The 25,380-nt window shown below is 43.7% G+C and overlaps 1 protein-coding gene across 4 annotated transcripts in view; it reads right to left on the bottom strand.

The window, feature by feature from the left end:
- PDE1B (phosphodiesterase 1B) overlaps positions 1-25,380 on the bottom strand; it is a 298,615-nt gene that overhangs the window by 51,114 nt on the left and 222,121 nt on the right. For all 4 annotated transcript variants that reach the window (XM_075265808.1, XM_075265807.1, XM_075265810.1 and 1 more), the window contains 4 exons: positions 10,833-10,946; positions 7,213-7,395; positions 5,179-5,245; positions 2,381-2,497 (listed from right to left, as the gene is read on the bottom strand). In XM_075265808.1, the coding sequence (XP_075121909.1) occupies positions 2,381-2,497; positions 5,179-5,245; positions 7,213-7,395; positions 10,833-10,946 (481 nt within the window). The remainder of the gene's footprint in view (positions 1-2,380; positions 2,498-5,178; positions 5,246-7,212; positions 7,396-10,832; positions 10,947-25,380) is intronic.

The following is a 25,380-nucleotide window of genomic DNA, read 5'->3' as shown; positions in this document are numbered from 1 at the left end:
TGTGCAAAGCGCAGAACTTAGGGCCCGCCTGATGTTAAGGGACACACGCTGGTACAAGGCTCAACTCACCCTAAGTGCCAAAAACACTGCTGGTGCAAGGCTCTACTCATGCCAAGGGCCTCAATCTCTGCTGGTAGCTCAGCTTAAGGTCATGTAACTTTGTTTGGAAGGGCTCATGTTAAGGGCTAGAAAAGTGAATTTTGGAAGGTCTTACCACATCACACACACACACACACACACACACACACACACACACACTCAAAATGACAGTTAAGGGTGAGGGCTTTTGGAATTCCCATTGCCTATTCCATTTGTGGTTGTCATGGGGAACGTGATTTAAAGGGGTGGTTGTTACTGTTTGTTGAGCTTAAATTGGGGTTTGTGTCCATCCATTTGGGGAGTAAAGAAGGTTTCCAGGTATTTTCCCACTTTGATAGAGGTTTTTTTGAATGTGGAAAGTGTGTAGTTGTTAGGCAGTGATGTTGGGGTAATAGAGGGTCTTTGGTGTGTTAGATGCCCCCAGGCATGCTTCCCCTGCTGTCCCAGTGTCATTCCAGAGGTGTTGGCATCATTTCCTGGGGTGTCATAGTGGACTTGGTGACCCTCCAGACACGGATTTGGGTTTCCCCCTTAACGAGTATCTGTTCCCCATAGACTATAATGGGGTTCGAAACCCGTTCGAACACACGAACATTGAGCGGCTGTTCGAATCGAATTTCGAACCTCGAACATTTTAGTGTTCGCTCATCTCTAGTCATGACCTATCTTCAGGTGGATTCCACCTTGCAAATTTCATCGACCTGAATGGGAGGCAGAAAATAAAAGCTAGCGTTTCTCTACATTGTATTGAAAAACAAAACATTCAATCAGACATTAAATCATATTTTGCACACATGGGTCAGTAAATTTCCAGGAGCCAACCTTTTTCTAAGTACTACATAAATGTACTGTCTACTTTACATTCACCAATTACTCACCAATATATCTTTATTAAAATACAATTCCCTTCCATAATTACTTGTAATAATGTATGATATATTACCCTGGTAACGTACACATTCTGGAGCTATTAAACCCTATGCAGTGGCGTAGCACTGGTAGCAGCTGCCACAGGGCCCAACACCTTAGGGGGGCTAGGCCCCCTCATTAGTTAATATGCCAAAATAACAAAAACTTTTTTTACTTTTTGTGGCCCGAGGCCACCTAAGGTGTCAGTTCCAGACGGTGGAGGGCCTTAGCGTGCGTCCTGACAATGGGGGAGAGGCGGAGACATTGTGCAGGAAGAAGATAGTCCCGGGGGATTGATTTTATGGAGTGAGCAGAGCAGCACTGAGGACTTCTGGAGAGTGAGTGGTGAGATTAACCCATGCATGCAGGGCAGGCTGTACCGCACACAGTACTCTTTCTTCTGCCTGGGGAAGAAAAGGGTTATAAGTGCCACATTCAATGTCAGTGAAGTGTGTTTTAAGAGAGAACTGTTAGAACACTCTTCACTGACACTGAATGTGGCATTGTAACCCCTTCTACCCTAAGCAGAAAACTTATTACAATAAGTATTATGTATTAAGTACATAATACTGTGTGCAGGGGCCACAATAGGGAACAATATTGTGTGCAGGTGCCACTATGGGGCATAATACTATGTACAGGAGCCACTAAGGGGCATAATGGTGTGTGCAAAAATGCGGGGGGGGGGGGGGGGTCGTACAGGGTCTTTGGGGGGGGGGGGGGCATGTCAAAAATTCGCCACGGGGTCCCGCCATTCCTAGTTACACCACTGCCCCTATGCTCACTTTACTTTGTCACATGACTGCTAAACATGATGTCATATAGTGGTCTTCATGAGGAGCTAAGTGGCGCAACACATAAAAAAAAAATGGCGCCCAGGCCATTTTTTATATCAGTGTCAGTTTGCGAGCGCCGGAGGAGGACGGGACTGGAGTACATCGGAGGAAGAGGAGGCGTGGATGAAGAAGAAGACACACCCTGAATGCCCGCCCAGGGTGCGCGATCTGTAAGTAGAGCACATTTACGGTGCCTGAATAGCCTTTTTAAAGGCTATGCACGCATATGTGGGGCTCTATCAGCATGATTTTGCTGATAGAGCCCCTTTAAGATACAGTAGTATCAAAGCAGCTCACTCACTCACAATGTAGTAGAGTTTAGTGGCTGCAGCCATTTGTATGTCTGTTCCAGTAGCCTCTTCTTCCTCACATCTCTCTCCATAGACTTTTATGTAAAAAGGAACTGAGCATAATAAATTGAGAAGAAAACATTTTTTAACAAGAAATTTACTAAATGTTCTTGTATCCCCCGCGCTAATCATTTGTAAAAAGTTGTTTTAGGATAACTTCTAGGATACTTATAGCAGGTATCTTACCTTAAAACGACTGTTTAGGTTGTGTCTGGTCAGAAGTTCAAATACAATTGTCTTCAAAGCATGATCTTCACTCACTCTGTTCAACACAAACACATCGAAGTCCCAGAGGTCCAAATGCTATAAAAATGAAACAGAATAACAACTCCAAAATTTAGAAATATAAGTGGCAAGTTTTACCTTCTGGATCAGTATCGGCAAACTAGCTGGTGATCTGCATTACTGGTTGCATGGACTTTATATTGTATGCTATATGGTAATGGAACTTAAATATCCCCATAAAACGGTGATATTATTCCCCTGTCTACACTGGCTGGGTTCACTTTAGAGTAGATTCTTGGTCGGCCAAGTGCTCTGTATACAAGGCCTGCCCAGTGTTTATATATTGGAATTGATAGCATGTATTATATTTACATTTTGCAACTTAAGCCGAGATAAAATGTTGAATATTTTTACAACCGTATTGTTATCTTTAATTCCACCACCTTTTATGATGTTTTATTCCCTTCCCAGATGTAACAAAAAATTCCCAGTTCTGCCGCTCCTACAGAGACGTGTATTGTACGCGCTCCGAGGAAAGCTACAAAGTTGGGGCTAAGCTGTTAGGTCACCAGAATATCTGCGGAGTAAAGATAAGACACATACCGACTCAAAGAAGAATCAGAAAAGATTTTACTTTTTCTTTGGATATAAATAGACAAAATATAACATAGTTTTTCTTGTAAAGAGGACCGATCATCAGTAATACGTGTGTGTGCCACACAATAACAATTTTCACTCAACTAAGGGCTCGTTCACATCTGCGCCCGGTCTCCGTTCTACAGGTTTCCGTTTCCTGCACAAAACAGAGGCAGGAGACGGAAACCTGCATTTTATGCTCTCCACCGCGAAACAGTTTTTTTAAAATCAGACACAGAGACGGACATGCAGTACTCTGAGTCCGATTTAAAAAAAACGGTTTTGCGGCTGAGAGCATAAAATGCTCACCGCCGCTCACGGCCGGACCCGGTCTGACAGGTTTCCGTCTTCTGTATGCAGAAGACGGAAACCACAGAACGGACTGCCGAACGCTAGTGTGAACCTAGCGTAAGCATTGAGCCATTTCCTGTTATTCCTCCTGGAAATATATAAATACAGTCATAACTTGGTGTTTGCATTCTCCTTGTTATAAGGACATCTATACACTCAGATTGTGTAGTGATACGCTACTGAAAGAAGGAACAGGATAGTAAGGTCATATTGTGAGGCAAAGCCTAAGGGGAGGCCGAAATCACAGGGCTTGGCGTGAAGGAAGAGATCAGGGATAGGGGCTAATGAGATTATCAGGGAGTAGGGCCTATAACAGGCAAATAAGAGATAGCGAGGGCTATCCTATGGCCTTGTTACCAGAGAAAAACGTTCACTCCACCCCTGAGTTTGTTCCGTGGAGTTCATGACTCGTCCTGTGGCCTGACAAGTTATATGGTTGAGTAGGATTTGTGATACTGGCCATGGCAGGGGATCCTTAAAACACGTGGACTGTTAAGCTAAGGCCCCCACGGGACGTCCCACAGCAATAAAATGCTACGGGAAAAACTGCAGCAGCAACGCAGCGCTTTAATCAGAAGGTTCGCAGAGTTTTCTAATTATATCTATGGGGAAACTGCTGGTATTTCTGTAGATATAATTGACATGTTGCAATTGCCAAAACCGTGCAGGCTTTGAAAATTGCGGAGTGTCCGCACAGTGGTTTTTACCGCAAAGTGGGCATGGGGAGCCTTCACACGGAGTAAACATGCATGTATTTTTGCAAAATACACGTGTAAAAATAAGACTCCCCTTGACTTCAATGATATTTTTTACACGTGTAAAAATACACCTGTAAAATGTCATTGAAGTCAATGGGAGTCTTATTTTTACACGTGTATTTTGCAAAAATACATGCGTGTTTACTCCGTGTGAAGGCTCCCTAACTGAAACACCCCAATTCTTTCCACTGCGGGCGAATTGTGGTGTTTGGTGTTTCCATCCCATGGGGCCCTAGCCTTAAACTGAATTTTGGTGGGGGAAGGTGCTGGCCTTGTGGATTTTCAGCTTGTAGGTGCTCCAGATAAGAAATACATTGTTAAAAATATTTAGGGCTTCAAGAAGCGCGCGCTCACGCTCTCTCTCTTAAACATTTAATTTCAGTGTAAACTACAAGCTTGCAAAGCTGATTTTTGTTTTGTGGGAAAGTGTAGAAATAGGAATCCCCTTATATAATGCTAATACTACAATGTTTACAAAGGAACAATCTGACATTACCCTGCAGACAATAATACATCCTCCATGCTGCATGATGTGAATGCCGCACTCGCACAGGCTGCTGTGGTTTCCTAAAGGGTTTTATGATTGTGTCTGCGGTGCATTGAGACAACGCTGCTGATGTGTGTAATTGCTTGCACTCGGATTTTACAAGGATCCAATAATGACATTACATTAGTAATTTACTATGTAGTTCCCCAACATAATGGTTAAAAGCAGAATTTCCCAACCTGGGTTCCCTGCACTCCTGACGTTCTGTGGAACCTCTTTATTAGATCCCCAGAAGATATGAAAATAAGTAATTTTACTAAATGTAATCCCTTAACAGGACAAGAATATGGAATTGTCTTCTGCCATACCCCACCCTTCTGTGACGTAGAAGTGAAGGTTATCCAGGCGTGTCCCCTACAATTGGCTGGTTATGACGTCCTTACAATGACATCGAAGTAGAGCTTGTGTTTAATAGCAGGTTATAGCGTTCTTTCACGTACTTATATCACATATACTGTGTACCTTACCTTTAAGCTGTTAACAACAACTGCAGAATAATTTGGTCCGACGGCTGTGTATGTTCTACGAAACATTCTGGACAAAAAAACAAAAAGACGCTTCCTGTAAACAGGTACTGAACGTGGACTTAAAGGCATGTAGAAAGATACACAGAAATATTGTAGGAGTAAATGCAGTCTTCAGGTACTAAGGCCACATTCACATTTGCACCAGGCTTTAGTCAATATTTAGGTTTCCATCAAACCATCAATTAAAGGGGTGGTCCAGTGTCAGACTGATATTACAAATATTATTTGCAAAATGAGAAGCTCTACAACTTTCCAGTATACTTTCTCTATCAATTCCTGATGATTGTCTGGATCTCTCCTTGAGGTCATTTATTCTGCCTACTTCTGGGGGGATACAAATCAGTCCATGGTCATGTAACGCTGGGTTCACACATACTGGGTACTACGTTAGGGGATACCGTTACCCTCTCTGCCTGAAAAGTGTGAAAAGAAAAGCGCTGCAAACACTTTTCGGGGTCCAGGCGGAAACCACATGGACTCCATTATAGTCTATGGGGTTCATGGGTTTTATGCAGATTACGTTTCCGTTTGGGGGGTCAGCTTTGGGATACCCGAATGCAGATGCGAATCTAGCCTTTTAAACACACAGATGCACAGCAGACATGCAGATATCTAAAGACTGTGCTGTGGCTATAACAAGCTCGGCACCTAAGTCCATCACATGACCATGGACTGATTTGTATCCACTGGGAGTGAGAAGAATTAATGACAGCAAGCACAGATTTAGAAAACCAGGAGATACAAAAAGCATATTGTAAAATTATAGAACTGTAGATTATACCATCAATACCGTTAGTCACTGTAGAAATGTTGATTATACAAACAATAATGTTTGTGTCTTAATATTGATCTAAAACTGGATAACCCCTTTAAGTCTATAGATTCCATATTGGGTTTGTTTCTGCAGTGTGTAGATGTAACTTGTATATATCAGACCTACTACACTACTACTGTACTGGGCAGCAGGTTAACCGTCAGTGATTTGTCCAGGGTACTGAAAAGAATAAAACTCAACTTTCCCTGGTGCACCAGCGCCTCCCGACATGGTTCAGTCCTCCCGATCCTTGCCGCACATGACTACCTGTGTCATCTCAGGGGTCTCCCACTGAGGCTGTTGATTGGCCTCAGTGGTCACGTGACTGCTGAGGCCAATCATACACCCTACTGGGAGGACACCAGAGCACCGGGAAAAGGTGAGTATGATTTTTTTCTTTGTTTGTTTTTCATCTCCACCGGCCTATTTTAAAAATATTTTTTTGCCTGGACAACCTCTTTAAGGAATATCTCATTGTTGATAAATGCCATAAATGCTCATTATTCTATAAACTCTCTATTATTTACCAGATACCGATGAAATAACAAGCCATATAATAGTGATCAGGGTATTTTTAAAGGGGATACCCACTATCTAATGCAGCATTAGGTTCCGACACCCAAGACCCTGCAGATCAGCTGGGAGCTGCACTGCTCACTCACCATATGATGTAAACATTGACAGGAGCTGTGTTCTCCCATTGCAGCTGATCTGTAGGGGTTCCAGGTGTTGGACCCTCACAGATATAACATTGATAACATATTAGGCAGTAGATAACTCCTTTATATTTAATGTCCTTTTATATTTACATTTTTATTATGTTCTTATGTTAACATTATATACCATAGAGATTTACTAATAGCATAAAAGTATGTGATAAAACTGGCGCATTTATACACTGTCTACTATAACATTACAGCACTGTTGGTACATTTTTGCCGCAGTGTCACATCTTCCACCCCACCACTTCTTCAGATAAGTTATGTTCCCTTTTCATAACAAGTTGTTTCTAAAGAGTGTCTAAACACCTGATAAATGTATCATATGAAACGTTAGACATGCACCAGAATTCTGGCGTCTTTTGTTTAGTAAATCTCCCCCACTGTGTATAGAGTTTGGCCAAACAACATTACATGGTTGAAGTTGCAGAGGTGTGATACCTTTCGACGAAAATCCCTGCTTGTACGGCATGTACAATGCTACGGAATCTGGGCTTTTCCTCAGATCTTCGCCCGGTTGATCGTGTCTGTTGTGTGAACGTAGAGGCCAACCAGTCTCTGACCTCAGAGGGGACGCAATCTGAACGAATTTCCTGCAGTTCATCTTCTGTATCTAGAATCTGCCTATAAATAAAGAATAGAAATGTCAGTACGATGAAGCGATTGACAAATCAAAACAAAATAATAAATCATCTTTAATTTATTTTGGTGAAAATCAATTTCTTCTACTAACTCACAGGACGGGAAGAATTTATGACAAATTCTCTAAGGAAAAGACTGTCAAGTCTATGGCTAGAACTAAAAAGTTTTATGAAACTTTTTTGCAATTCACAACATTTTTTTTTATGTTTTTTTTTTTTTTTTTTTGTCCATAGGAAAAGTGTCAAGTTCCTTGACTTATGATGTCATTTATCACATTTCACAAAGCTGGCAGCTAATGTGTCACAGATGCATTAAGTTTTCCAAATTGTGCAGTGCAATGCATTTTTATTGAGGATTTCTGACAGCTCCTGCCAGGCGACAAGTCACTTTCAATTTTTTGCTATAGCAATGAGTGAATACTTCTGACAAAATAGAATTATTTCATTTATCAGGAGATAAAACTGAATTTTCTCCACCAAAAAAAAAAAAAATTACATTTTTTATTATAGGAAAACTTTCCTATTATTAAAAAGTCTATAGCCTGGTTATAAAGGTCATAAAGGGCATAAAGAATGCTGCAATGTAAAAATGCTTTCAAAAATAGGAGTGTTTATTTTTGTCAATTAACAAAAGCGAAATCTGAATTACATCAATATTTAATATAACCGCCATTTCTGATCTCAACATCATTCAGTCTGTCTGGGATTCCGTGAAGAGACAGAAGGATTGCGCAAGCCTACATCCACAGAAGATTGGTGCTTAATTCTACCAAGATGTTTGGAACAAACTCCCTGACAAGTTACTTCAAAAATTGTCTATGGCTGAAGCCCCACATTGGGAAAATGGAGAGTTTTAGGGTACGTTCACACAGAGTTTTTTGGTCTGGAACCTGAGGTGGAAGGCCGCTTCAGGTTCCGGACCAAAAGCCGTGTTGCACTGCACCGGCATCCAGCCACGCGCTCCGCTCCAGATTAGGCCCAATGAATGGGCGTAGTCCGGAGGAGGGCGTGTCTTCAGGCCGAATCGCGAAGAATGAGCATCTCGCTTCAACTCCTGAATAGCTTCCATTAATTTCAATGGGAGCCGTCTTTTTGGTCAGGATTTTGAGGCGGATATGGCCTCAAAATCCTGAGCAAAAAACTCAATCTGAACTTACCCTAATAGTCCCTGCAAAGTGGATGGGATTCTGGCTAACTCCATTCACAAGTTGCAGAAAATAACATCTGCAGTGGAAAACCGCAGCATGTCAATTATACCTGCCTTATACATGCTGGCTTTTATTGTATAGTTATAAGGGCAGAAAGAACACAGTGAAAAACTTTGCGAAAACACATTAAAAAGTGCTGTGGAAAAGAATGCAATGCATTTCCGCTGTTTTTTTTCCAGTGTTTTTTTTTTTTTTTGCTATGCAGGGCCATAGCCTATTGTAATTGTACCAAGGAAGAATTGATGGGAGACAAAGGGGGCTTACTCCATATATTGATGGGATTTAGAGTTCTCCTTTGTTCATTCACTTAATTTTGCTAATTGATGAAAATAATCTATTAATACTTTGATTCTTTTTATAGCATTATATAGCATTTTTTTACACACCTGCCTAAAACCTTTTCACAATACTGTAAAAGCACTGTGTGTTTTCCCATCTCTGACATATATGGCATATCTATAGGATTTGTTATAAATGTCTTATACATATGAGCCTTATCTTTGCGAGGTGCATCTATCTGGTTCAGGACCTCCAGTCACTGTGAACGGAGAGGTTCATGCACAGCTCCCTTCATCCATCTTATCAGAGCTTTCATGGAATAAATGGAAAGCGCTGCATATATAAAGCCACCTCTCATTTCCCAGCACCATGGGACAGGGAGCCCGGAGTCCTCTTTTTAAGACTGGTGTAAATTCTAGATGCCATTAATGCATTCTATAGCCAGAACCCAGTATATCAACTCAGCCCATTAGAGATGAGCGAACACTGTTCGGATCAGCCGATCCAAACAGCACGCTCCCATAGAAATGAATGGAAGCACCTGTGACGCCGGCCGGCCGCTGGCAAAGTCAGCGTCACAGGTGCTTCCATTCATTTCTATGGGAGCGTGCTGTTTGGATCGGCTGATCCGAACAGTGTTCGCTCATCTCTACAGCCCATAGCTAGATAGGTTAGGGTCACCTTAATCACCATGTGAATCAGCAACCTTGTTTTACAGATACTGCTGTTTTTGACAACATGCAAATGAGCTCTTTGAAGCTACAAGGTTGTTGCCATTGCTCCAAAGAGGTAAGCAGCGATACTCTTGTTGTTCCAAAGAGGTAATTTGCATATTCTTAAAAACAGTGACATCTTAGTAATGGAGGCACCCATTCAGAGGGGAAAAGACTGTTTGATTCAGGTGACTTTAGACCAGGAGTGGGCAATTAATTTTCCCATGGGGCCATATGAGAAATTGTAACGGTTCTAGAGGGCCATGTGCACAGTGGCAAATTTAGCTCCACCCACTTCTCCACTGACTCCGCCCATTCTCAATAATTTTTCCATGTGCCCCACAAAGTAAAATCCTCCTACAGTCACCCGCAAATTATACACCCCCACATTATAACGTTTTCCTCCAAATGTCCCACAGTATTAAGTCCCTCTCCTGGTGCCCCAGTATAAACCAGCAGAAACTAGAGGGGACATTAAACTGGGGGCAACTAGAGGCAGACATGTCCCCCTCCAGCTACCTCCATGGTTTAATATCCTCCTCCAGCTGCCCCAGTTTAATGTCGCCCTCCATCTGCCCCTTAGTTTAATGTCTCCCCTACATGTGCATCTTCCCCTAGTTCCCCCCTCTTGCTCACACATGCTGTCTCTTCTCTCTTTATCATCCAGCAGCCCCCATTACCGGCAGCTTGCAGCAAGCACACAGTCCTGTGTGGCTCTGCCCACTAACAAGTCATAGCCTATCCTGGTGATAGGCTGTGATGACATCATCACACGTCCTTCAAAAACCTTCCACTAGCTATGCGGGCCGGATAGAAGCAGTCAGAGGGCCGGATGTGGCCCCCGGGCCGGACATTGCCCAGGTCTGTTCTAGACTTTGATCTCCCCTCTAGATAAATGCCCCAACTTTAGGCAAAGTGTGATGGTTATATAGAGTGGAGAGCAAAGCCTTGGCAACAGTGGAAACGCCCCTAAAATAATGAACTGAACATTTCAGCTAATGGGCTTGAATTTATTAAAAATGATATTGTAAACTATCCTTACAAGCCTCAGGACGAACATTGCAAAACCTTGACTGACGGGCATATGTCCATTGACATAAATCTGTACCTTGCTATTAGAGATTGACATTTGAAGCAGGCTGACCTATCAGTCAGAGACAGCGCGGCGTGCGCGTATCAGGCCAGGAAGTACATGCAAGTGATTAATGTGAAAGTCTCACCTTGTCTCGTCAATATATACTGCTTCCAGCAATGAGGCTGTGTACTCCAAATTCTTCTTCAGTTCGACAATGTTGACCTCTCCATTCTCAAGTTGTTTCACCATGTACTTCAGGCTGTAGATAAAGCAGAGACATGAAAGGTAATTACAATGACTGAAAGCCTAATTGGTATATATGAGCGCAGGCAGTTTTCGGAATATGCATTTGACTTGCAAATCATTTGTCCATAGAGGACAAATACAAGACAACGTTCACCTTGTACAAATTTGTATATGCGCTCATCACATGAAATCTACTGCTTGTTCTCAGATCAAATTAATCCTCAATGTTCTTGCTTGGATCACCACACAGGAGGACACCACTTTAACAGCTTAATACCTCCGACACAATGGCTGCTTTGATTCAGACAACTTTATGTTCATGTTTTACTTAATCTGACAGCTCTTCTGACAAATACTCATAAAATATCAATTTTCTTAGAAATGGGCTATCCCTCTGTTATTGCTCCAGGAAATGTAGGAATAAATTGATAGCTGGACAATACCATTGCAGTGTCAATAGGCATATCCTACACTATGACAATACCAGTACCAGAGTATGCAGAGACACACCCCCTTGCAGAGGGAATGGTAACACCCAGTTGTCACTTATATCCAGGAAGAATAACCTAATAAAGCTAAGGCCCTATGTTGCGTAAATGGAGTTTTTTTTGTTGCAAATTTTGTAACTTTTTTTTTTTAACCAAAGCCAAGAATGGCTACATAGGGTATGGGAAATATCTAGGAAATTCTTATACTTATCCCTTTTAATCAATCCACTCCTGGTTTTGGCTCAAAAAATCACAGCAAAATCTGCAGCAAAAAAAAAAAAGGTGCGCTTCTGCAACGTGGAGGCCTTGGGGCCCCTCCACATGGCGTAAGCGCGCCACTCATTTAGACAGATACACGCGAGCGCTTCAAAACACATCCCATTCACTTCAATGGGAGTGCGCGTAAAGCCAGCTTTACGCGCACTCTCATTGAAGTGAATGGAATTTATTTTGAAGCACTCGTGTGTACGGGTCTAAATGAGTGGCGCGCTTACGCCGTGTGAAGGGGCCCTTAGGCTGAGGCCCCACGTTGCAGATTTTGCTGCGTTTTTTTGAGCCAAAGCCAAGAGTGGATACAAAAGGAATGTCTAATATATAGGAAACTCTTATACTTCTACTTTGTGCTCAATCCACTGCTGACTCTGGATCTAAAAACTGTGGCAAAATCTGCAACAAAAAAAGATGCGTTTCCGCAATGTGGGGCCTCAGCCTTAACCTAAGACCTCGTTCACACATCATGTGCTATCCATGTTTGATCTGCTTTTCACTCGGATCATTTTCCTAAATGTTGTCTTTGAGTCCATGAAAAAATGAATGACACACGGATTCCATTTGTTTTTTTTAGAGACTCATTGACTTTTTGATTGGTGTGATCCATCAGTATCAGTGGAAAAAAATGGACGTACTGCTGTTGTTTTTTGTAGACCTAAACACATTGAAACAAAAAATGTGGACGCCACACGTACTTGATATGTCATGTGAATAAGCTTTGTCATATTATGAGGAAGGCAACACAACTAACACAAAAATGGTGGACAGGTCCAAAAAGGTCCAAGGAGGTTCATTTTATTGTAACATTTCAGTGAAGGACTTATCACCGAGTCTATGTCAGGATAATCCAGGATTCTGCTGTCAATGTCAATCACCTTGGTGCAAGCATAACACTCGCACGGCTCATTTGACGAGTTTTTGTAATCGGAGATCACTCTGGTGGGACTTTGGGACAAGATAAACTAAAGACTTTCCGCTGTTCTATTGACCTCCTTGCTGTTTAGAGCATTTACAGCGATTCTTTCCTGTGGGGAAAGCCCACACTTTGGATTTAATAGTATGCTAACAGCATGTAACCGAGAAAATACAGAGAATTGCTCTGAATGCTAAGAAGTGTGTGGGAAGTCATCAGAACAAGGTTATTCCATCAGGATGAGGAGGGTAATGAACAAAAGGCAATGGATTTTGGGTTACAGGCCTGGGCTCCACTTAACCACTGGCTGTAGATTTAATATTTGTGATCGTTCAATGCGATACACACCAAATTTGTAGATTTATTTAATCATTTTTACATTGTATGCACCTACATATACACGACATTAAAAACAGATGAAACTGTCAGTCTATAACATCCGTTTCCCATCACTTTGTCACATAGTTTTCATCAGTTTTCTGGCCGTGTGTCACTCTTTAACATCCATTTGCATCAGTTTGTCATCCATAACTGTCAGTGAAAAAAATTAATAATTTCATTGGTCTATTATTTTTTTACCAAATCCACGCATCTGTTTTTGACTTCAGTGAAACTGATACATTACCCAAAAAACATATGTTAAAAATGGACCCATAGACTTGTATTGGGTCCATCAGTCCAGAAAACGGCTGTTCTTTAAGTGACTTTACTCTCTATCAGTTAACAAATGGGCATGTGTATATACAGTATGTACCCATTGACTTCCATTGCTCGAAAAAACGGACATGCGGCGGATGATAATACATTTTTTTACACATTGTGTGCATGGAGCCTTAAGGTGCAACAGATTTCCTGCTGAATTGTAGACACAAAAATCTGCTGTGTTACGCTAGGCTCACTCATGCCTTTGGGTTTCCGTTCTTCGGGTCCGATTGAGGACTCAAAAAACAGAAACCCAATATGTTTAAAAAGCGGTTACCTGCAGACCCCATAGGCTATAATGGGGTCCACTGGGTTCCATTTTTCAAGTGGAATGGGGAACGGAATCCCCAATTGTTCGCCAAGCACAGATGTGAACCAAGCCTTACAGAGTTGAACAAAACAGTTGAGAACAGACTGCCCCGCGGTGCAGATTTTTAAGCTATAGCATGTCAAATTATGTTGCGAGTTTTCCCCACGTATTTCACCCTTTACAGCTCAGAGAGGCATGCCCGCAGTAATGACTCCATTACTACGTAATATCCCACTGCTGATATTCTGTAATGCCATCAATACGTTTTATGATGCCCAACTGTATTGGTTAGGGTTGAGCGATCGGGATCGGAAAAGATCGGATTCCGATCGGCCATCGAGTAAATTTCACGATTGCGATCGGAATTCTGATCCTGATCTTTTCCAGTGGGATGGAGGTTGGAGTTTATCTCAAGATCAGCACAACCCCATTCATGTATATATCATTAATAGGTTGAGTGATCGGGATCGAGAAAGATCGAAAATCGGATTTTAAAAACGATCCTGAAATTTCAAGATCGTCTCAACCCTAGTATTGGTTGATCGAAAAGAAAAAAAGTTTTTCCTAGATGCAATACTTTGGAGAACAATCCTGTAGAAGTATCATATGGTTGTACATGTAGTATAGTGGATTCCTTGTGCCACCATATATCTGTTTGAGTCCTTCTAACTTTAAAACAATAGAATTTCTTACTACATATGACTCATAAATTACTATGGATTAGCATGCAAGCTAAATCCCTTGAGCAAACCATAGGCGAGCCATTTAGGAATAAGTATGTTTGTAAGGAATGTAGGAATGTAAGTAAGTTTGGTATAATAATCATGAATCTGCAAAACGGCACAATAAGGAATGAGTCCAATGGTTTCCGGGGTGTTCTGCATGAATGAGTAATAATGTTCCATCCGTCCTATTTCCACCCTAGACAGTTACTTATTGAGATGGGAATCCACCGGCTCTGCCTCATGAAAATTAATTACAGATTCTGCAACTTACGGCAGTTCTCTGAATTTAGATACTTAACCTGCCCTTTGTTCCCTTAAGCGTTTTACCGTCAAAAAGAAAAGATGTTCCACTTTACCTGAGTTTATTTTCCAACCTCAGGCATCCCGGGGCATAAAAAAGACCAGTGAAGGAGAAAATGAAATGCGAAAATGAACTCTCCAGAGGGGAAGAGACCTGGAATTTAATTCATTTTGCTGTGAAAGGAGTTGAGATGACATCATCGGAAAAAAAAAATAAAAAATAAAAAAATCCACTTTTTTCACATTATTTTTTCTCAGAGTCATATTGTGAAAACAGGAGGTGAAAAAAAATAATAATACTGTCACAGGGAAAACAACTGCAAAGAGAGAAAGGTTTTGCATATTATCGGATCCAGAGCGACAGTATCTTATTTTTGTGTTATTGGTAGGCTTATACGCAGCTGTTCATTCAAGTGAAGATTCTAGCTGACATATTCCTTCCACTGTACAATCTGTACAGCCTCGTCTGAGAATTCAACAATTATACAATATATCAGGAATTCCAACTGTTGCGGTTTTGGAAGTCAATGCAATTATACTTATGGAAATGTTGGCAATTTCCCTATAGGTATAATGGAAGCAGAATGTTCACAGAGGAAACCACTGCAGACTCTCTGTGAAATGCGACGTGTTGCCACTATGTTTTTTCCCACAGCGCTTTATTGCTGCGGCCCGCTTTGTGGGGCCTTAGCCTAAAGGATTTTTGTCATGAACACTACCCTTGTCCATATGTCTTATTAGGTTCCTAATTGTTTGTAAGAGAGGCATCTGAATCTTATATACTGTAACTCCTTGGCAGCAATAAGGGACAGTATCCTTGTGACATCACCTTTAATTGTAATTAAAAATAATTGGATGTGACCAATAAAGTTTATTTAATGTAAACATTGTATAGTTTTGTGATAACTATGTTTATACACTAACTCTAATAAATACATTGTGTGCTTACATGTTTGTATTGCTCTTCGGGGCACCTTGTGGCTGTTCTTTGCTATGATTAAAGGGGTTGTCTGCCCAGTACACTTTAATAAGAAATAAAGAAAAAGAAAAGGAATGGCTAGCTCCGATGCCTCCAAGGTCTACTTCCTGGCAAACGTACACAAATAATCATCAAAGAGCCCAAAATCCTGTATTTTATACTTGCCACTACGTCAGCAAATGTCACAGCACCAGGCCCAGACTAGGCCTAAAACAGCCATAGTAAAGTATACCATCCATTCCACTTAATAACCGTGTGGAAAAAGTTGCAGCTCTTACCCGTGCACCAACCTGGCAAGGTGGTAGAAACCTTATGCAATAGGAAAAAACATAAAAACCGTGAGAGTAAAGAGTGCTCCTGGGCAATGATGAGGTGAAAGAGTACGCTTAAAGATAAGCTGTTTTATTAGGTTCCAATGACAGTAGAGGGCCACGCATTTCGACATCGGTCCGGTGTCTTCGTCAGGTCACTGTCTCCACTTTCTTCTTTTTTTTGTCCAGTAGCGCTCTTTACTCTCCCGGTTTTTAAGTCACCCCACTTCATAACCATAGGTGGCTACCTTTCTTTTTAAATCTCCATGGTGATCCTTTACTTTCTCATTACAAGACACTGTCATTCCTGATCCTCAGCTTCCCACCCCTGTAAACCTTGGCCCCAAGCATTGGTACACCTCTAGATCTTCATGATACCCAATGGATTTCTAGCCACCAGCATAGTTCTCCCTTGTCATTCCTATACATTGGCATTGCTCTCCTCTTTCTCCAGCATGGCTCTTCTCTCATTCTTCTTCCCCGTCATAGCTTATCTCTCATTTCCCCGCCACAGCTATCTATCATTCTCTTATCATTATCTCTCTCATTCCCAGCATTTCTCCCCTTCCTATTCCTAGCCACCAGGATTGCTCTTCACATTTTCCTGGTCTCCACCATGGCTCTTCCCTCATTCTACTTCCACATCATAGCTCCCCCCTCATTCCCAGACCCCACCATAGCTTTCCCTCTCATTCCTAAACTCCAACATGGCTCCAGCGTCTTTCCTGGTTCCGATCATAGGCCCCCTCTTTTCTTGTTTCCAGAATAGCTCCATCTCATTTCAAGCCCCCAACATTACTCCCTTATCAAATTCCCCCCATTACTACTAACCTTGACTACTAGGGTTGAGCCGATCTTGAAATTTCAGGATCGTTTTGAAAATCCGATTTCCGATCATTTTCCATTCGAACCCGGTCCCGATCCCAATTCCGAACCCAATGCAAGTCAATGGGATTTTTTTTTAATAATCGAAGATCGGATTTTAAAAACGATCCTATTCAATACACTGCATGGAGTCCAAAAATTGTTTCAATGTTTGGACTCCACGCTGTGTAGTGATTAAAAACAAATCCCCCGGCTACTTAGCCCCCTGGTGTCCACTTACCTGCACAGATCCGCTGCCGCTCCCCATTCTTGTCGGTCCGGTCCTCTCTCATTGACATACCTTCAGAGCGCTGTGTGCGCCCCCGCTAGTGTTAGAGTTGATGGGAGTAGGCGCGGCTTGTTGTGGCTTAGGAAAGTGTGGGCGGGGAGACGAGAGTGCATCACTCACATTTCCCCTCCCAGTATCCGCCCACACTCTTCTAAGCCACAAGCCCCACTTTCTCCCAGCATCTCTAACAGAAGAGGAGCAAGAAGAACGGGCAGCGGCAGCACTTATGTGCAGGTAAGTTGAGTGAAGTTTGTGAATAGATAGATACTATCTAATCTTCTGCTTCATCCCTGCTCTACTCTTCTGCTTCGTCCCTGCTTTACTGTATACTCAGCTCTGCTACATCTCAGATGTAGCAGAGTTGAGTATACAGCTCTGCTACATCTCAGATGTAGCAGAGTTGAGTATACAGCTCTGCTACACTGCTACATCTCAGATAAAATGGTAAAACAGAGATGAATTAGAAGAGTGGCAGGCTGCGGTAAATCCATAAGAATGAATGGACGCAGCCAGCACACAGGGGGTTAACCGGCCGGACGACGGTAAAGTCTGCGTACTGGCCACTTCCAGTCATTCCTATGTGTGCGTGCTATTTGAAATTGGAGTTTCGAATAGTATTCGCTCATCTGATACTATAGCTTTTCCCACAACGATTGGCCAGTAGCCAAGAATTGTGGGAAATAACCTCTGACCTCAATCCCGCCGAAAAAGATCAGGATTGGAATTCCGATCACGATCGTGAAATTTACTCGATCGCCAATCGGAATCCGATCCTTTCCAATCCTGATCGCTCAACCCTATTGACTACAGTTGCCAACATTTTATTGGCTAAAATCTAGACATTTAAAACAGGCACTAGGACTGGCCCCGAATCATTTCTTAATGTCATTCTGGGTTATCACAGCTGATCAGGGCAATATGGCATAGACTGCACCCTCCTTCCTCCTCCTACGATGATGATGGTCCTCCTACTCTGCTCTCTGCTACAATAAAGCGGCCCAATGCTGGCTCAAGCCCCTCTTCCTGCTTGGTCCAATGAAAAATTTACTCAAAAAAGTGGTCTTTGCTTTAATTGGTAGTGGGGGGCGAGGGGGGTCTGCTTAAAGAGGGGCGGCTTCCATATAGTGTAATGTAGAGAAAACTTTTGGAAGGAGAGTTCTTTTTAAAGGGATAGTCTTCTGTGCAAGTTTCACTGTATATACTTAGTATCCTTCTTAGTAAATCTGGTCACGTGATACAAATGGAAAAATATAATTTGCAATGACGCAGAACAAAGCAATTGTCAAACCGATCAGGCTTGACAATAATTTTCGGAGATGCTGTCTCTCTCTTTTTGTATGACACCACTTTGCAAGGAAAATATATTTTATGCGTGAAATAAAGCAAAGATGACAGCTAATAAATACTCATCATAGAGAACAAATAGTCTCGGAGCCGTTGCTTGAAAACACTGAGGTTTTGGTCCAGCCCCTTGGAACTATGGCTGTGTTTATGCACATGCTGCGCTGCTTCATATGTTTTCCTTGCACGTTGTCTCCTTCAGTGTGTCCTTGCCCTGAGCCACCAGCCGTTCAGAAATTGATTTTCCCTTTTACGCTTTCAGCTTGCAACTAATTGAATAGATGGTACCTGTGATTATGACATGGCTGCTATAACAGCCGGCGGACAGGATTGCTTTCCTGAGCTAGAGAAATATCCTATCACAATAAATAAAGTTATAAGATTTTACCCTGATGCATATATTTTATCTACAAAGGTGGTACTGCCCAGAGGGTAATGGCCAAAAGTGACGGAGAAAATTATTTCAGTAATCTCTGACAGCCATTGTAATGCAAATGTGAAAGTGACACAAGGCCATGCGAGTTCAAAGTCTGACAGCAGCAGTAAGAGTATATATCAGATATCGACACGCACGTGATAGCCCTGGGACCTACCGAACAAAGGAACGAATGCCACCTAGCCTAAAAAGCCCCGATCTATCCCCTAAAAGGTAAATTCAGCTTCTAAATCAGTCAAGAGCATGAGGTTACATGCAAACAACCATGTGTCATGTGCAAATAAATATGGTTGTGTGCATGCAGCCTAAGGTCTTAGTCACACGTATGACGGGATTGATTTCAATGTGCCTATTTACGTGTCCTTTTTTTGACTGTTTTTTAATGGCTGTCAAATAAACTTACATGCTCTATCTGTTCATTTCGACGGACACATGGACCAAAGAGAAATCTACTGATACATTTTTATTTGGTGCAAAATCGATTGACGTCCATTTTATGCCCAGTATAAAATGGATCAGTGAGTGGGGTCAAACAAGAAAGACCAATGAAGTTCATCTGTTTGTTTTCACAAACTATCAACCAAAAATGGAAAAATGGAACGGAATGGATGCAAAACAGACTAAAACATAAGGTCTTATTCACATGACGGTGAATACAGAAACATTCAAAACCCACTTTAAATCTATATGCAGACATCTGTGTGTCATGTACTGGCCAGGCGGACAAATAAATCCGATTGTGTTGATGGAGCCTAAAGTTTTATTCACACAACAGTGAAAATCATGAGATGGAGGTTTTTGTAAAGGCTTTCGCATGGCCGTTTAAGGAATACACTGATTTCAATGTGTCTATTCTCATGGGCCTATTATGACAGACCATTTATAAATTGACATGCTCTATAGTCCATATGGACCTCATAAAAATCAATGGAAGCATTTTTTAGGCTTAGCCCCATATGGTGAATTGCTGCTGCTGCTGCTGTAAAAAAGAAAAGCCGGTGACAGAAACACATTGAGTTTTTTCTGCAGCATTTTTCACAGGAAGTCTGTAGATTTTCTGCTCCTATTATGCATATACAGAGAACACCAGCATTTCCGTAGGCATAGTTGAGATGCTGTCATTTACAAAAACACAAGCATTTTAGAAATTGCAGCTTCCAGCAGGTCCCGGCAGTGGCGTAACTAGGAATGGCGGGGCCCCATGGCAAACTTTTGACATGGCCCCCCGTGCGCTCTATTATGTCCCTTAGTGGCCCCTGCACACAGTATTATGTCCCTTAGTGGCCCCCCCGCGCGCTCTATTATGTCCCTTAGTGGCCCCTGCACACACTATTATGCCCCTTAGTGGCCCTTGCACACAGTACTATGTCCCTTAGTGGCCGCTGCACACAGTATTATCCCCCATAGTGGCCCCTGCACACAGTATTATGTCCCTTAGTGACCCCTACACACAGTATTATCCCCCATAGTGGCCCCTGCACACAGTATTATGTCCCTTAGTGGCCCCTGCACACAGTATTATGTCCCATAGTCGCCCCTGCACACACTATTATGTCCCACTGTGGACACCTATAAACAATTATTATACTCTGGGGGGTTTTCAGACCCCAGAGTATAATAATCGGAGACCCGGGGGAATAAAAACATAAAAAACTACTGTTTCTTACCTGTCCCCTGGCTCCTACGCTGTCGGCCTCCGCTGCCGTCCTTCTTCAATGACATCGGACGTCACATGACCCGGGACGCAGGCCGGGTTCATGTGACGTCAGACAACTAGGAAGGAGGCCTGGCAGGATCGTGGAGAGGTAAGTCACAGTGTTTTTTATGTGTCTTACCTCTCCCGGGCCTCCGATCATTATACTTGGGGGTCTGAAGAGTATTATAATAGCATTTGTGGGGCCCACGGCGTCACTTACCGATCCCGGCCCCTGTCAGGATCGGTAAGTAAATAGGACCCATTACCGGCTGGAGTAACTCTATTAAGAAAAAAAATGCAGCAGTAGCGGCTGTCGCTGGGCCCTTAATGTCCCGGGCCCTGTGGCAGCCGCTACCCCTTGCTACCCCGGTAGTTATGCCCCTGCATTATTGCCTAACCCAGCATGTTCATTTTAAGTGCAGAATTGTGAGCGTTTTCCCAATAGATTTAATAAGGGAAGGAGAAAAGCAGAGAAAAACACAGCAAAAACCCAATGAAAAACTCTGTAGAAGAAGAACACAATGAGTGTTTTTGTATTTAGCTATCCTACAAGTCACTGTGCTATAACAAGCCGTTTTCAATCCTCTTATAAAAAATTGGTTACATTTTGGGCTAGAAGTAGTTTTCAGTCAAATCTCCATTGCAGATGTAATGATGTAAACAGCATGTGTAAGAAGAATTACCACTCAGTCCTGATGCTTTGCCAGAAGCAAATCGCTCCGATTATTGCCAGCAGGATTTCTGCTCAATGTAACATCCTCAGTTAGGCCGAGCGATGATGGGAAATGACTGCATAGGCAAATTAACAGCCTTTACTAACATGACTTTAGTTTCCTTATCTGGTATTATGTTGCTAGAGTATGCACATGTTTCTCATACTTCATACCATATACAAAGCCCATTATTAGATTAGGATTAGACATAACAGATCGGATATGTAGATAAGAGTTCATCCAATATTTTGACCCAGTCTTATCTGATTCATTATACAAGTACAAGAAACACGAAATAACATTCTTTGGTGAGTGTCCAGAATGAGGTCACCTAAGGCCATATGGATACAACAGCCACGGGATTCTTGTGTAGCTAAATATATCCATTTGTACTGTAAACTAGGGCCAGAGGAAGTGTGGTAAAACATAACTACTAGAGATGAGCAAACACTAAAATGTTCGAGGTTCGAAATTCGATTCGAACAGCCGCTCAATGTTCGTGTGTTCGAACGGGTTTCGAACCCCATTATAGTCTATGGGGAACAGATACTCGTTAAGGGGGAAACCCAAATCCGTGTCTGGAGGGTCACCAAGTCCACTATGACACCCCAGGAAATGATGCCAACACCTCTGGAATGACACTGGGACCGCAGGGGAAGCATGTCTGGGGGCATCTAACACACCAAAGACCCTCTATTACCCCAACATCACTGCCTAACAACTACACACTTTACACACTCAATACCACCTCTCTGACAGTAGGAAAACACCTTGAAACATGTGTATTTGGCACTTGCAGTGAGGAGAGCTTGTCACCAGCAGTGAATTTGGCCCTTGTAGTAAGTTGAGGTTGGCACCAACATTTGTTTTGAAAATCAGGGTGGATTGAGCCTCTAACCAGCAGAGTTTGGGCAAATTCATGGTGGAGGGAGCCTCTAAAAACCCCAGTTTGGACCAATTCATGGTGGAGGGAGCCTCTAAAAACCCCAGTTTGGACCAATTCATGGTGGAGGGAGCCTCTAAAAACCCCAGTTTGGACCAATTCATGATGGAGGGAGCCTCTAAACAGCCCAGTTTGGGCAAATTCATGGTGGAGGGAGCCTCTAAAAACCCCCAGTTTGGACCAATTCATGGTGGAGGGAGCCTCTAAACAGCTCAGTTTGGGCAAATTCATGGTGGAGGGAGCCTCTAAACAGCCCAGTTTGGGCAAATTCATGGTGGAGGGAGCCTCTAAAAACCCCAGTTTGGACCAATTCATGGTGGAGGGAGCCTCTAAAAACCCCAGTTTGGACCAATTCATGGTGGAGGGAGCCTCTAAACAGCCCAGTTTGGACCAATTCATGGTGGAGGGAGCCTCTAAAAACCCCAGTTTGGACCAATTCATGGTGGAGGGTGCCTCTAAACAGCCCAGTTTGGGCAAATTCATGGTGGAGGGAGCCTCTAAAAACCCCCAGTTTGGACCAATTCATGGTGGAGGGAGCCTCTAAAAACCCCAGTTTGGACCAATTCATGGTGGAGGGAGCCTCTAAACAGCCCAGTTTGGGCAAATTCATGGTGGAGGGAGCCTCTAAACAGCCCAGTTTGGGCAAATTCATGGTGGAGGGAGCCTCTAAAAACCCCAGTTTGGACCAATTCATGGTGGAGGGAGCCTCTAAAAACCCCAGTTTGGACCAATTCATGGTGGAGGGAGCCTCTAAAAACCCCAGTTTGGACCAATTCATGATGGAGGGAGCCTCTAAACAGCCCAGTTTGGACCAATTCATGGTGGAGGCAGCCTCTAAAAACCCCAGTTTGGACCAATTCATGGTGGAGGGAGCCTCTAAACAGCCCAGTTTGGACCAATTCATGGTGGAGGGAGCCTCTAACCAGCAGAGTTGGTGGAAATCAGGGTGGAGGGAGCCTCTAACCAGCAGAGTTGTGGGAAAGCAGGGTGGAGGGAGCCTCTAACCAGCAGAGTTGGTGGAAATCAGGGTGGAGGGAGCCTCTAACCAGCAGAGTTGTGGGAAAGCAGGGTGGAGGGAGCCTCTAACCAGCAGAGTTGTGGGAAAGCAGGGTGGAGGGAGCCTCTAACCAGCAGAGTTGTGGGAAAGCAGGGTGGAGGGAGCCTCTAACCAGCAGAGTTGGTGGAAATCAGGGTGGAGGGAGCCTCTAACCAGCAGAGTTGGGGGAAATCAGGGTGGAGGGAGCCTAGTATTAGCAGAATTGTGCAATGCTTATGGTGGATGAGTATGAGGATGCGGAGGAATTGGAGAGGTTGAGTACAGACATGGAGTTTCATGTTGGGGTGCTTTACACAGGTGGGCACAAAAATGAAGGCTCTATCCAGTGGTGGTTCATTTTTATCAAAGTGAGCCGGTCGGCACTCTCAGCTGACAGACGGGTGCGCTTGTCAGTGATTATGCCACCGGCTGCACTGAACACCCTCTCAGATAGGACGCTGGCGGCAGGACAGGACAGCACCTCCAAGGCATATAGGGCAAGTTCAAGCCACAGGTCCAACTTCGACACCCAATACGTGTAGGGCGCAGAGGGGTCGGAGAGGACAGGGCTGTGGTCGGAAAGGTATTCCCGCAACATGCGCCTATACTTCTCACGCCTGGTGACACTAGGACCCTCCGTGGCGGCACTTTGGCGAGGGGGTGCCATCAAGGTGTCCCAGACCTTAGACAGTGTGCCCCTCATTTGTGTGGACCGGTGAGAACTTGGTTGCCTACTGGAGGAACTGCCCTCCCTGCCGCCAACGTCACATGCTGGAAACATCTCCATCATATTCTGCACCAATTGCCTGTGGCAAGCATTGATGCGATTGGCCCTCCCCTCTACCGGAATAAAAGACGAGATGTTGTTTTTATACCGGGGGTCAAGGATAGCAAAGATCCAGTACTGGTTGTCCTCCATGATTTTGACAATACGCTTGTCGGTTGTAAAGCACCCCAACATGAACTCAGCCATGTCTGCCACAGTGTTAGTTGGCATGACTCCTCTGGCCCCACCGGAAAGTTCAATCTCCATTTCCTCCTCATCCTCCATGTCTACCCATCCGCACTGCAACAATGGGACGATTCGAAGTTGCCCGGAAGCCTCCTGTATCACCATCACATCATCGGACAACTCTTCTTCCTCCTCCTCCTCCTCCTCCTCCATTAAACGCAGTGAAGCGGACAGATGTGTGGACCTACTCTCCAGCTGTGACGGATCGGATGCTATCCCTAACTCCTCTGTGTGATCTGAGTTATCCCTGATGTCAATCAGGGATTCTCTCAGAACACACAAGAGCGGGATTGTAAGGCTCACCATCGCATCCTCAGAGCTCACCCTCCTTGTGGACTCCTCAAAGACCCGTAGGATGTCACAAAGGTCTCTCATCCATGGCCACTCATGGATGTGAAACTGAGGCAGCTGACTTTGTGGCACCCTAGGGTTTTGTAGCTGGTATTCCATCAAAGGTCTCTGCTGCTCAACCACTCTATTCAACATCTGAAACGTTGAGTTCCAGCGTGTGGGGACGTCGCACAAAAGCCGGTGTTGTGGCACATGCAGGCGTTGCTGGAGAGATTTTAAGCTAGCAGCGGCTACTGTCGACTTGCGAAAGTGGGCGCACATGCGCCGCACTTTCACCAGTAGCTCTGGAACATTGGGGTAGCTCTTTAGGAAACGTTGCACCACTAGGTTGAAGACGTGGGCCAGGCATGGAACATGTTGGAGTCCGGCAAGCTCCAAAGCTGCTACCAGGTTCCGGCCGTTATCACAAACGACCATGCCTGGGCCCAGGTGCAGCGGCTCAAACCATATTGCCGTCTCATCGAGGAGGGCATCCCTCACCTCGGAGGCAGTGTGCTGTCTGTCCCCCAAGCTGATCAGCTTCAGCACAGCCTGCTGACGTCTACCAACGCCAGTGCTGCAACGTTTCCAACTCGTAGCTGGGGTCAATCTAACAGCGGAGGAGGAGGCGGTGGCGGAGGAGGAGGCGGTGGCGGAGGAGGAGGCGGTAGAGGAGGAGGAGGAGGGGGGTGTTCTTCTCGTGTCCCTGCCAGGAATGTTAGGCGGGGAGACGAGGTACACCGGGCCAGTTTGGGAAGCAGTCCCAGCCTCAACTACATTCACCCAGTG

The sequence above is a fragment of the Leptodactylus fuscus genome, chromosome 2 (genome assembly GCF_031893055.1).
Source record: "Leptodactylus fuscus isolate aLepFus1 chromosome 2, aLepFus1.hap2, whole genome shotgun sequence".
In the NCBI taxonomy this organism is placed as follows: domain Eukaryota; kingdom Metazoa; phylum Chordata; class Amphibia; order Anura; family Leptodactylidae; genus Leptodactylus; species Leptodactylus fuscus.
This window is presented reverse-complemented; position numbering and strand designations above follow the sequence as displayed.